At 41.5% G+C, this 13583-nt stretch overlaps 1 protein-coding gene across 3 annotated transcripts in view; it reads right to left on the minus strand.

Annotated features, from left to right (window-relative positions):
• Nucleotides 1–13583, minus strand: part of ANAPC1 (anaphase promoting complex subunit 1) — an 86690-nt gene that overhangs the window by 56325 nt on the left and 16782 nt on the right. For 2 of the 3 annotated variants that reach the window (XM_058667621.1, XM_058667619.1), the window contains exons 11-17: nt 13205–13300; nt 12212–12302; nt 12061–12126; nt 4626–4760; nt 2224–2364; nt 1419–1479; nt 534–721 (exon numbers count right to left, since the gene is read on the minus strand). In XM_058667621.1, coding sequence (XP_058523604.1) covers nt 534–721; nt 1419–1479; nt 2224–2364; nt 4626–4760; nt 12061–12126; nt 12212–12302; nt 13205–13300 — 778 coding nt within the window. The remainder of the gene's footprint in view (nt 1–533; nt 722–1418; nt 1480–2223; nt 2365–4625; nt 4761–12060; nt 12127–12211; nt 12303–13204; nt 13301–13583) is intronic. The other variant, XM_058667620.1, reaches the window with a different exon arrangement.

The raw sequence follows: 13583 nt of genomic DNA on the forward strand, positions 1-13583 counted from the left end.
TCAAGCTGGGGTGAGCGTTTGGCTTAGCAGTTAAGATGCTCCTTGGGACATCTGGTAGCCCACAAGAGTGCCTGCGTTACAGCAGCTCTGCTTCCCACTCCGGCTTTCTGCCAATACAAGCACTTAGTTTTCTCTCATCCACGTGGGAGACCCAAATGAAGGCCCAGGCTTCTAGCTTTAGCCTGGACCAGTCCCAGAAGACAGAAGATATCTCTCTCTGCATCTCTCTACCTTTCAAATACAATGAAAATAAATAGATTTTTGAAAAAAGTCAAATAAATCATTTAATGGCCTTTTTAAAAAATGAAAGACACTTGGTTTGGTGCAAAATAATTTTAACATCCACATTTTAAAAAACATGTACTTTCTATGATTTTTAAAGACTCTTCATACAGATACAATAAATCTTAGTATTACTCCATTAGCTTGAATAAGGTATGCCCATTGCTACTCTGAATGTTATATTTATTACCAGTTAAGACATTACGTTGATAACAGAATAATTCTTGAACATAACAACGATAGTTACTTACATTTCGGGTCCATGTTAAGCGGTCTGTGTTATAGCCCATCATGTTCATGAGACAAGTCACAAACAAATTCCACTCTGAGTGATAACCAGGCCCTCCGGGAGCACTGTGAACATTGTACCACTTCACAAGCATCTGGACTGCCACCTCTTTCGGCAGGATAAACTTAATTGCTCCCAGACATGTTTGTACTGTTGGAAGCAAAGATTAATTTCAGCATGCTTCAAGGGGCGTCATTCACTGCTGTATATACACACACACAGCAAAGGTGAGAAGCAAAGGGCAACCCGTGTGAGAAAGCGGGATACACAAGTACACCACAACTGGATCCTAAGTAAGTATAAACCACAACACTGTTCAGAACTCTTCTTCCCTAGAGTCTTCCAAATTGCATTTCTGTAGTAATTCAAGCAGATTCTAGTATTTATTAAAATACTATGACTCTATTATGACCATATTTTGACCATAAGACTAAGTTCTATTCAATTAGGCAATTATGCTAATACCATACTTTACTGAAAGTTGAGGAACTTATTTTAGGATTAAAACTGTCATTAAATATGCCACGAAATATTTTAGCTGCTTAGGCTCTTGCAAGAGGCATGTCTCCATATATTATAATCTTGCCACGTGGTTTCTTCAACACGAGATCACAGACAAGGAGCACCAGCCCCTCCTTCAACTAAAGTCAAGCCTTATACCATAAATAGATACAAAGGGAAAAGAATTTCAAGCTCAATATGACTTCTCTGCATTATGACTTCTTAGTACTTCAAAAATAACTAAATAAATGTTAAAACTCTAATTAGTAAGCATATCAGCGATTACTCCACATCTTATAAGCCAAACTGAGAATGCACAGAAGTGAGATCTGACTCCCCATCATACCTAATTCAGAGGTGGCAATCTCAGGAATAGTGATCCTGACCATGGAGCCGTTACTTAGTTCCTAGTGAAAAGAGTAGAACACAGAAGAGAAAGTAAGTAGAACCTAAACATTCTAACTCTTTGAATAACTTAATTAAAAATTCTTGATAAAAAATGTCTGATTTTTATAGGACACCAAGAATCAGCATCACCAAAAAAAAAAAATCACTGATCATTAATGAAAGACAAGTCTTGTCAATGCACAATTCAACTTATTGAACAAGTTTTGTCAGTAAGTTTTTAAACATAACTTTAGAAAATTTAAAAATTAGAGGTAAGGACCCGGCGGCGTGGCCTAGCGGCTAAAGTCCTCGCCTTCAACGCCCCGGGAACCCATATGGGGTCCAGTTCTAATCCCGGCAGCTCCACTTCCCATCCAGCTCCCTGCTTGTGGCCTGGGAAAGCAGTCGAGCACGGCCCAATGCATTGGGACACTGCACCCGCATGGGAGACCCGGAAGAGGTTCCAGGTTCCCGGCTTCGGATCGGCGCGCACTGGCCCGTTGCGGCTCACTTGGGGAGTGAAACAGCGGATAGAAGATCTTTCTCTCTGTCTCTCCTCCTCTCTGTATATCTGACTTTGTAATAAAATAAAAAAATCTTTGAAAAAAAAAGTTAGAGGTAAAACAGTGAAAACAAATGACACATCACACAGACTTTTAAAATCATGAGAAATGTTTGCTTGCATTTTTCAGGCAAAATGCTGCATTCTAACAAATCCCTCACATCTCCTGGACAGCACGCTCATCTTTTAAAGGTTTACTTACTAGAGTAACTCTGTTATGGACAGGATCCCTGACAGAATGGATATAAGTGCCAAGCTGCTGGAAAGTGCAGTCCTCAGTACAGAGAGAATCATGGAGTTTGGCAGAATCCCTGAGTTCTGGAACTGGGGACAACAGAACAACCTGTAAAAAATTACCAACAAATCAGATGAGGCATTTTTGGAGAAATCAAAGCTACAGAACAAAATTATTGTGCACTAGCTACAATGCTGTTCGCTGCAACAGACAAGGATCCTCACGCAAACAGCCAGAAAAGGTGCACGCACAGCAAAGCAGCTGACTGCTGGCACGGCCAGGCTGTGGAGGCAGCATGGACTACAGAAACAATGCCCAAGAGAGAAGGAAACTGTGGGGTGGGCAGACACACTTATCCAGCTTCTTCTGCTTGACGTCATGCAATTTCTGGTGGGAAGGGATGCATGTGCTAGGCTGACAGGAAAGCTACCGCTAAGAGTTGGAGAAGGCAGCAGGCCTCTTGGTCATCTTCCACTGTGACTAGAGGCAGCCAAGACAGACAAAATCCAGGGAATAAGACCCAAGGAAAGCAGAGCAAAGAGACAATACCAACATTTGGTGGTATTTCCCTTATAGGCAAACATTTGAAAATATAAGAATATAATAACTACAAATGTGTAATAAAAACCTTAAATGATCTTAGTTACTGCATACAGGCAGAGCCTTCTAATTTCATATCTCCCATCATGTCCACTGTAATTCCATGTATAGATTTCCAGGAGATATCATCAATGCCTAGAGTCAATGAGGCCTAAGATGTACCTGGTATGGTCCTGCTTCTACCTCAACAGTTACCAAGAACAATTCAGCTCCAGTGGTCTGGCTCTGAATCTTACAGTCTTGCCAAAAAAGCGGAAAAGTTATCCACCAACAGGATGCGCCATGGTATCCCGGTGCTTTCCCAGCTAGCAGAAACCACCTTTCCTGGATTTAGGAAATGCTGAAAAAGCTAGAAAACATTTTTCGTTATAAAATAAAATCTTCCAAATCATGCTCTAGAGCTTTTCCGATTACCCTTCTAAGAGTTCTGCTAATGTACTGGCTTGAAGGGAATCATCTCAACATTGTATATGCATAAAAAAAATAAAATGAAGATCTAGATATTATCCCAAACTTGGCAGTGCTGTTCTTCATTCTGAGCTGCTCTTCAACCCCTACAATCAGATGTCTTTGATAAAAGGCCTATTTTCTCTGGGCTTCCAAACTCAGGCAGCAGGACTACCTATCCATGTTGTTAAAAAAAACTATAGGCCTTGTTCCTCAGCACCCCATCCCAACCCAATCATAAAACCAACGAGCTGATACACTGCTGTTTCCACCTCTTTGGGATCTTCAGTCACATCTCTCCTTGCCTCACATGCTCCTCTAGCTGACTCTCTTCACAGCTCTTCTATCGACACAGACAACCTCCTGTACAGTCCAACTGGTCTCCTGATCTTTAAGTCTGAGATATACCAATCAAAACCAGATTCTGACACTCACTGTTCCCCGAAACCAGTAATGCCCTGACAGTTGCATTTGGAATAAAATGACCTTTTCATCCTTCCTCCCTTTAACAGAACCTTACAAATTATATGAAACCAATTCTACCACTGTAGAACTTAGAAGCTGACAAGTAACAGGCAAATGCCCTATTGGGCTCATCTGTAAAACAAGGATCAAGATACCTCCATCTTAAAAAAAAAAAGAGCTATTTCAGGGATTAAATCAACTGATCACAATGAAGCATTAGCAACAGTGCCTAGAACACAAAAAATGCTCGTACAAGAGTCATGATTATCACCCACCCCCAGCTCTGCAGACCCCACAGAAAATCCACAGATGTACTGAGGACTTGTTTGCTTGCAGATGGAGTCATAAGTAACACTGACAAAAGAAACGCTCTTCACCTCCTACATTCATCCAGTCCCATGTGACCTCTCTCTGCCCTGCAGGGCTCTTTCTACCTACAGACACTGAGCTAGATTTGCCTCCCAGAGCTGAGGCTTTGGTTGGGCCCCAACATTTCATCAGGATGTTTCTGACTATCAAAGAGTCTACTATGGCACTTCCTGTTCCCATTCATAAGTCTTCACTTACAAAAGTACAGGAAACAAGGTCATAAGTTATTATAAAAATAGTGCATTTATTCCACCCAAATAAAGTGTGAGGTTCCTCAATAGAAGAATGTATTATTTTCCTCTCACTAGCATCTTCATAAAGTACACTACTACACGAAAGGTCAATTTATGTTAACTAGACTATCAATGTTTAAAAACATTTATTCTTTAAGAATTTGCTACAATTAAGTGAAGTAAGGAAAGAATTAATATTTGATCAACTTTTTTAAAGCAGCAATAACTTCTGGCAACACCTACTCCACCTCTTACCTCATCCATTGATCCAAGTAGTTTACTAAGAGGTTTAGGAGTACTGACACCATCCAGAGGAGTGCTGGGCCGAGGCATCGTGTTGGACATTGTCAGGGAAGGAGCTGGCAGTCCAGGAATAAAAACCTTTCCCACCTTTGGGTAATAAAAAGATTGCAAAAGACAATGGCTTTAATGTATCTTATTCTTCTGTAAAATACTAAGGCAAATAAGCACATATTATCTTTTGGGATGTCACAGTTTATGGTCGTCAAACACAATTAAAAACAATTGAAAGTTCACTAAACAATCCAATTCCAGCATCTTACTGCAAATATCATACTATGGTTTTTATTGGCTCAATTTTGTCATCATGACTGGGGACTTCTTTTGCTCAGTGGGGAGTACTAATATACTCGAGATACTATACTGAAGTCTTCATATTACATTTTCTACCTTTTTGGTGGTAAAGACATCAGGATTCCATGCTGTCAGAGGATATACATGGCAACCTTGTTAACTAACTCTCCAGGCAAAGAGACACAACCCTAACTGCACCCCAGGAGCTGAAAATTGAGCCTTCATGATATTTGAAGAAATCAAATTCAGCCTAATTTTTTTAGAAAGATGTATTTATTTATTTGAAAGGCAGGATTTCAAAGAGAGGGAGAAAAGAGAGAGATCTTCCATTCATAGGTATACTCCCCAAATGGCCACAAAGCTGGGCCAGGCTGCAACCCGGGGCCTGGAACTCCATTCAGGTTTCCCATGTGGGGAACAGTGTCTTCTGCTGCTTTCCCAGGTTGCAAGTGGTACATACAGCCAGTTCTCAAACCAGCATTGACATGGGATGTCGGTGTCAGGACTGGTGGTTTACCCTGCTGTACCACAATCCCAGTCCAATCAAACCCAATTTAAAAAAAAATGTTTATTTTTATCTACAAAAAGGCAGAGTGACACAAAATGAGAGACAGAGCGCTTCCATCTACTTCCCAAATATCCACCAAGAGGAGGCCTGAGCCAGGTCAAAGCCAGGAACCCAGTACCTCACCTAAGTGTTCCAGAGATCACTATTTGTTATCTGCCAGGATGCATGAGCTGGACCAGAAGCACCGGAGCTGGGACCTGAACTGGCACTCATGTGGATTGATGACCATCACAAGCTGTGGTTTAACCTGTTGTGTCACAATAGTCAAACTCAACCTAATTTAAACTCTCCATCTCACCAACTGTTTTCAGCCTGGACTCTAAAATTGTCTTTCTTGAAATAACTTTACATAAAATGGAATAAATGCTTTATTGGCTTTAAAAGAAGGAGCTGACAATTCAAGCTAGCTGGTATTATTTATTAGCTATCCATAAGGTTCTCAGGAAAGACAAAACACAAATTCATACTCAGTCTGAAAACTTGGTAAGACTAAAAGCTATACAAAACTAAGTGCAAATTTAACAGTACACATTTCTATTAATATATTAATGAAAGTTGCCCAAATAAAATCCTTAAGTTTAAAAAATAAAAATGAGGATCCAGTGTGGTAGCCTAGTGGCTAAATCCTTGCCTTGTGTACTGGGATCCCATACTGGCATCGGTTTGTATTCTAGCTGCTTCATTTCCCATCCAGCTCCCTGCTTGTGGCCCGAGAAAGCAGTCGAGGACGACCCAAAGTCTTGGGACCCTACACCTGTGTGGGAGACACAGAAGCTCCTGACTTATGGCTTCAGATAAGCTCAGTTCTGGCCGTTGTGATCACTTGGGGAATGAACCAGCAAACAGAATATCATTGTCTTTGCTTCTCTCTATAAATCTGCCTTTCTAATAAAAATAAAGAAATTTTTCAAAAGAAAAAAAGAATGTAGGCATTTGGCACAGCCATTGAAACCCTACCCAGGACATCTGCATCCCACACCACAATGCTGGGTTTGAGTCCAGGCTTCCTGACCATGTGCACCTGGAAGGCAGCAGGTGACGGCTCAAGCATGTGGGTCCTTGCCACCCAAATGAGACTCAACTGAGGTCTGGGCTCCTGGTTTCAGGCTGGCCCAACCCCAGCTGTTTCAGACATTTGGAAAATAAACAAGTGGATGGGGCCTGGCGGCATGGCCTAGTGGCTAAAGTCCTCGCCTTGAACGTGCCAGGATCCCGTATGGTCACCGGTTCTAATCCTGGCAGCTCCACTTTCTCTCTGTTTCTCCTCCTCTCTGTATATCTGACTTTGTAATTAAAATAAATCTAAAAAAAATAAATAAATAAACAAGTGGATGCCTTTCTCTCTCCCTCTCTCTCTCTCTCTTAAAAACAGTGAGGGGGAAAAAGATAGTGAAAGCTAGTATAGTTTTTAAAAACCTATCAGAAACACACACCCCCCAGTTCAAGGCTGATGCTGTGGTTCAAGTCGAAGGTGTCCTATTAATGAGTCTGAGATGACACTGGAAGATGGCATAAGTGTTTGGCCATACCACTGATGTGGAAAACCCAGATGGTGTTCCTGGTCATGGACTCAACCTGGCCACACCTGGCCACTGTGGTCATCTCAGTAATAAACCAGCAAATGCACAATCAATCTCTGTCATTCTGTCTCTCCTTCTCTCTTTCTGTCACTCTGTCTTTAAACTAAACTCTAAAAAAATAAAATCTCCCAGTTCATAAAAAGAAAACAGCAAACACATTCAATGCTATTCTTCCCACAAATTACCAAAGGAGAACAAAAATACTACATAAGTTTATAATTCAATTAATTATAAAAGGCAGGGAATACAGACTGGCTAGGAACTTAGACCCCAAGAGGGATCTAATGATGAATCCTCTAGGTTTTGCTCTGCCTTTTCACTTCCTTACGTTTCTGGCCTTAGATTCTCAAGGGGTTCACACCCAGACAGGTGCACAGACAGACAAAAGAGATCACAAGGAAATCTTGCTTTTTTTTAGCCCAAGTGTTGAGAAAAGACTGACCAAGCAGGACACAACACTTGCACTACTCCTGGCAAGAACTAAGAAACAAAGCCCGAGCCACCTCTTCCTCTGCCCCAGGAGCTGTAACCTGGAGACTGCATGGCACTCACGCCCCACGACGGGGCACAGCCCGCTGCAGCCTTCGGTGGCACCTCAGCCGCAGAGCCCCACCTAGCTGGAAAACTCAGGGGGAAGCAGTTCGCAGTTTCCCATCCGTGCAGCTGCTGGGGACGAGGGAGGAGTCTCAGCTTTCAACCTTGCCCTACAACAACAGGGAAGCACACAAGGAAGAAAAAAGATGGAAAAATACATAAACAGAGCCTGGGGGGCCTGTGTGTGGCACAAGAGCAAAATAGTATTTATTACCTTTAGAGAAACCAGGAGAGGAAAAAAAGCACAAAGCTGCAAAATATTTGTCAAAAAATGTCTAGATAATTTCCCACACTGAGAGACCTATAGTTGCAAGCTATTGTACAAACCATTAGCGCTATTAAATCCAAAGACACCCACGCCACATCAGACACATGAAAGTCAAATTTCTGAGAACAAAGAAAAATTTTTGAAAGTAGACAGAGCAAAAAAAAGTATTACTACCAAGGATAGCAAGTCCAAAAGAAAAAAAAAATCTTTCATCAGAACCAATGGAGGCCAGAAATAGCACCTTTTTCAAAATTCAGAATTCTACATTCCAGTAAATTTTCCTTCAGGAAATGAAAGTAAAAAAACAAAACCATCCTCAGATAAAAGGAACCTATAAGAAACTATGGTCAGCATATTTGCAATAAAATAACAACAGTATGATTCAAAATGAAAAGGCAAAGCTAGAACACAGAATCATTTTCACATATTTTTAGAATATTTAATGTTTGATATTTGAAACCAAAAACTGTAATATTGTCGACTGTGGTTTTTTATGAGGTGGCAAATACTTCGTAAGACAGCTTAATCATAGGATAGCAACCAGTGTTTGGCTCAGAAGGTTAAAGTTGCAGCATCTACACCAGCATCCCATGTTAGTGTGGGTTCAAGTCCAGGCTGCTTCACGACTGATCCAGCTCTCTGCTAATCCTCCTGGGAAGTTCCAGGTGGGTGGGCCTGTACTACCCATATGGGAGATACAGATGGAGTGTAGCACAGCTGTCCAATGAGGCCATTTGGGGAACAAAAGAGCAAATGAAAGAACAATCTCTCTCTTTCCCTAACTTTGCCTTTTAAATAAAAATTTCGCTAAAACATAAATAAGTATATCAGAGTAAAGCAATCTATATAGTATCATACTGACAAGAGTAGATTCTGACAAGTTACATACATACATACATATTGTAAACTCTCTTACAACTAGTCAACAGAAAGCTGGAATGGCCGTTAAGCAGACTTCGGAAGACAATGACCTGAAGCTAGACTTGAGTTGAACGTGCAGAACCAGACTGTCAGGAAATCAGGCCTAATGCAATGGCTCAGTGGCTAAACTCTCGCCTTACAAGTACCAGGATCCCAGACAAGGGCCGGTCCAGTCTCAGCTGCTCCACTTCCCATCCAGCTCCCTGCTTGTGGCCTGGGAAAGCATTCAAGGACGGCCCAAAGCCTTGGGACTCTGCACCCATATAGGAGACCTGAAAGAAGGTCCTGGCTCCTGGCTTCAGATGGGCTCAGCTCCGGCCATTGTGGCCACTCGGGGAGTGAATCAGTGGATGGAAGATTTTTCTCTCTGTATCTCCTTCTCTGTAAATTTGCCTTTCCAACAAAAATAAATAAATCCTCAAAGAAAGAAAAAAAGAAAGAAATCCTATAAATCCTCAATGTGTAAGTAGCAAACAACAGAACCATAAAGTGACTGAGGCCACCAGAGTTCAAAAGATAGTTTACCCAAATTGGAATATTAAAAATAAATACAAAAGAAATTAATTAGATTTCCTATATACCGCAAGAACACTTAGAAAATAAAAATTTAGGGCCCGGCACAGTGGCCTGGCAGCTAAAGTCCTCGCCTTGAACGCGCCGAGATCCCATATGGGCACCGGTTCTAATCCTGGCAGCTCCACTTCCCATCCAGCTCCCTGCTTGTGGCCTGGGAAAGCAGTCGAGGACGGCCCAATGCATTGGGACCCTGCACCCATGTGGAAGACCCAGAAGACATTCCAGGTTCCCGGCTTCGGATCGGCGCACACCTACCGTTGCGGCTCACTTGGGGAGTAAACATCGGACGGAAGACCTTTCTCTCTGTCTCTCCTCTCTGTATATCTGACTTTGTAATAAAATAAATAAATCTTTAAAAAAGAAAATAAAATTTAAAAACAGTAACACTTAAAGTAGCATTAAAAACTATGGAATATTGGGCTTGGCAGCGTGGCCTAGTGGCTAAGGTCCTCGCCTTGATCCCATATGGCCGCTGGTTCTAATCCTGGCAGCTCCACTTCCTCTCTGTCTCTCCTCCTCTCAGTATATCTGACTTTGTAATAAAAATGGAATAAATCTTAAAAAAAAAAAAAAAAAAAAAAAACTATGGAATATTTAGGGATAAATTTGACATAAGACACATCTGACATAATACTTGTGAATTTATCCTGTTCGTAGATCAAAAAAGTAAACATTACAAAGATGTAAATTATTCTTTCTTTAGGATTTATCCTAATCCCTACCAAAATTCCAACAGCCAAAACAAGATGGAATAGACAGATATCACACTTTTTCTAAGTTAAAGTCCTAGCTATTCTATATAAAATCACACGATTCAGAAAGGCAAAGGGAGAACTCAGGACCCAGAAAGTGACATGACAATGAATGCCCTGGGTTTTTCTGACCTGGGTGCTAGGGAAACTGAGACATCATGGCAGCAGACAAAAAGAAAAAAGAAAGAAGACCCATGAAATCCTGCTTCCCAAAGAACTAGGAAAAGAATAACCCAACAGGATGACATTTAAATACAGCAAGCAACCGACTGTAGACAAACACCATGACAAAAACTGCAGCCCGGGATGCACCCCCTCAGTAAAGGCCAAGGGGGACCTAACTGCTCACCCTCAGGGAGCATCACTTTGAGGATGGTGTGAGGGACAAACAGCACTATAGTTCAGCAAGAATGTAAAATATTTAAAACCCTCATGCACTGCTACAGGCACAAAGCAGGAGGAGAAGCTCTACGTCAACACAACCTACCCTCTGAAAAGCAATCTCGTACCACGTGCTAAGTACCACACACATATTCCCTAAAAACCAGGAAGCATATACAAGATTTTGTTTCAAGGATTATTTAACAGAGGAATCAGAAACAACATGAATAACCCTGATGATAAAAATTAAGCTTGATGGAACAAAACAACACTGTAGACAGTGAATGAGTAAACAACAATGATAGACAAAAAAAATAAAACAAGTATAATATTGAGTAAGTAAGTAAGCTGGGAAACAGCACACGGCAAAACTTTTAAAGATTCATACGCAAAGAAAATAAAATAACTCATTCTTTATGACACACAACTACAAAAACTAATGATGAGGGCTCGGCGGCGTGGCCTAGTGGCTAAGGTCCTCGCCTTGATCCCATATGGCTGCTGGTTCTGGTCCCGGCAGCTCCACTTCCTCTCTATCTCTCCTCCTCTCAGTATATCTGACTTTGTAATAAAAATAAAATAAATCTTTAAAAAAAAAAAAACTAATGATGAAAACAAGCAAAAGTTAGGATAATGTCTGTGGGAATGGCAGGAACAGGAGGCAGGCTGTTCAAAGTCAGAGAAAAGCAGAGACAGAGAGTAAGCCAGTGCTGGGCCAGGCTAAAGCCAGGTGCTACACCCAGGTCTCACGCATGGGCAGCAGAGGCCCATCAAGCTAGCTGTGCCACCTTCAGCACTTCTCCCAGGCCGTTAGCAGGGTGCTGGATCAGGAGTGCAGCATCTGGGACAGGAGCCAGTGCTCACATAGTATGCCTGCATCTCAGGCTGTGGCTTTACCCTCTATGCCATAATGCTAGCACTGACATTCTGCTCCTTAACCTCAGTAGTGGCTATACAAATGTTTACCTCCTAATTCTTCAATTCCTTGTGTTTGTAACCAAGTTTCATACTTCAATGAATCTGTATCTAAATTTCATAAATGTCAAACAAAAATGCAGCCAATTAACACTACATTTAATGTAATGAAACGTCAAGATCAGCACAGTGGTTCAACAGGCTAATCCTCTGCCTGCAGGCACCAGCATCCCATACGGCTCAGGACTGTTTATGTCCCAGCTGCCCAGCTTCCAATCCAGCCCTGTACTTATGGTCTGGCAAGGCAGCAGAGGATGGCTCAAGCCCCTGGGACCCTGCATTCATGTGGCAGACACGATGGAAGCTCCTGGCTTTGGATTGGCTCAGCTCTGGCTGTTGTACCCACTTGGGAAGTAAATCAACCGATGGAAGATCTTTCTCTCCTCCTCTCTGTAAAGATCCATTTTCAAAATCTTCCAATAAAAATTGTAAAACAATAATGGAAGCACTTCTACTAAAGGCAGAACTATTTATTTCTTACCCGCACCACTCCAGTATATAGCACCAAGTTTCCACTGCCTTCCAGGACCAGCATGGTGTCTATCTTCTAAAAAAAGAAGAAAAAAATTCTTTTCCGACCTGAGAAGACCAGCACAGAATTCTCCCTTTTCAAGAGGGCGGCCTGCGTCTACCTCCACAGGTGCTGCGTCTTTCGCATGGATGCTGGTGACAGAGCCAAAGATGAGCTGGGTTTTATCATTACTCTCTTGGAACTTGACACATCTGAAGAGTAAAATAAAAACAATAATAATAATAAACTCGTGCTACATGCAACAACCTGTATGAACCTTAGGAGGATTATGTTTCTAATAAACACAATCTTAAAAGGCAGATACTTCTTTGTTCCGTTCACATACATTCTCAAATGGAAAATTTACAGGGAACAGATGAATGTTGCTAAGGTAAGGGGTGAAAGAAGGTGCAAGGAGACTATGGCGTGTCTGCAAAGAGGCAGGGGATTTTTCTTTTTTAAGATTTATTTATTTTGGGACCCAGCACAGTAGCCTAGCAGCTAAAGTCCTCACCTTGCATGCGCCAGGATCCCATATGGGCACTGGTTCTAATTCTGCTGCTTGCAAGGTGTGAATTTAACCACTGAGCCATCATGCCAGGCCCAAGGAGACCGTTTAAAAGGTTAGTTTGTATCCTGACTCGGTGTTTATACAACTATTACACATGAGAAAAAAAAACATAAAACTAAACACACAAATGAGCATATGGAAAATTGACGGAAACTGACAAATGTAGGTCATAGTGATGTCACAGTGAAGAGAGCTGAACCTTCCCATCCCCTCAAAAAACCATAGAATGTCAATTCTGTTATGTATCAGTGTCCAGAACAGATTCATGTACAGAGGCAGATGGTTTCTAGGATGCTTGCCTAAGGTTGGAAATGGCCAGTGGGCACAGGAGCATCTTCTCATGCTGACGGAAATGTTTTAAAACTGACCTTGACAACTGAATAACTCTAATTTACTAAAAATCATTTATCCAGGACATGTCAATGTCATGAAATATACATTACTAGTCAACAAAGCTCTTAAACAAAAGACAAACAAAAACCAAACAACAGCAACAAAAAACCTAAATGATTTCTAACAGAAACAGCAGGAACAGGTACACACCGCAGCTGGAGCAGAGGCTCTACCAAAAAACACAAGAACTTCTGTCCACACAGGTCAGACGTAATAAACACTTTTGACGCTTGTGAATTTTTCTCCCTGTAATACACATATTAATAAAGCAATTGTCAGTGTTGGTGCAAAACTCTTCCATGATAACTAATATATTCAGTGAGAAATCTCAAAACTACCTGGGTTAAACAAGACATGGAAACATGTAAAAATTAATATTCATGATCCCTAACTTCCTTTTAACTTTGCTCTGCGCCCTTCACGCAAGGCTTTGGGGATGTAATCCTCACTAGCAGCCTCTCAAATTCCATACTCTACAAGCTGACTACCTATGAAGTACACAGAGGTGAATTTCTATCCACTAGAGAAA

The sequence above is a fragment of the Ochotona princeps genome, chromosome 8 (genome assembly GCF_030435755.1).
Source record: "Ochotona princeps isolate mOchPri1 chromosome 8, mOchPri1.hap1, whole genome shotgun sequence".
Lineage (NCBI taxonomy): Eukaryota > Metazoa > Chordata > Mammalia > Lagomorpha > Ochotonidae > Ochotona > Ochotona princeps.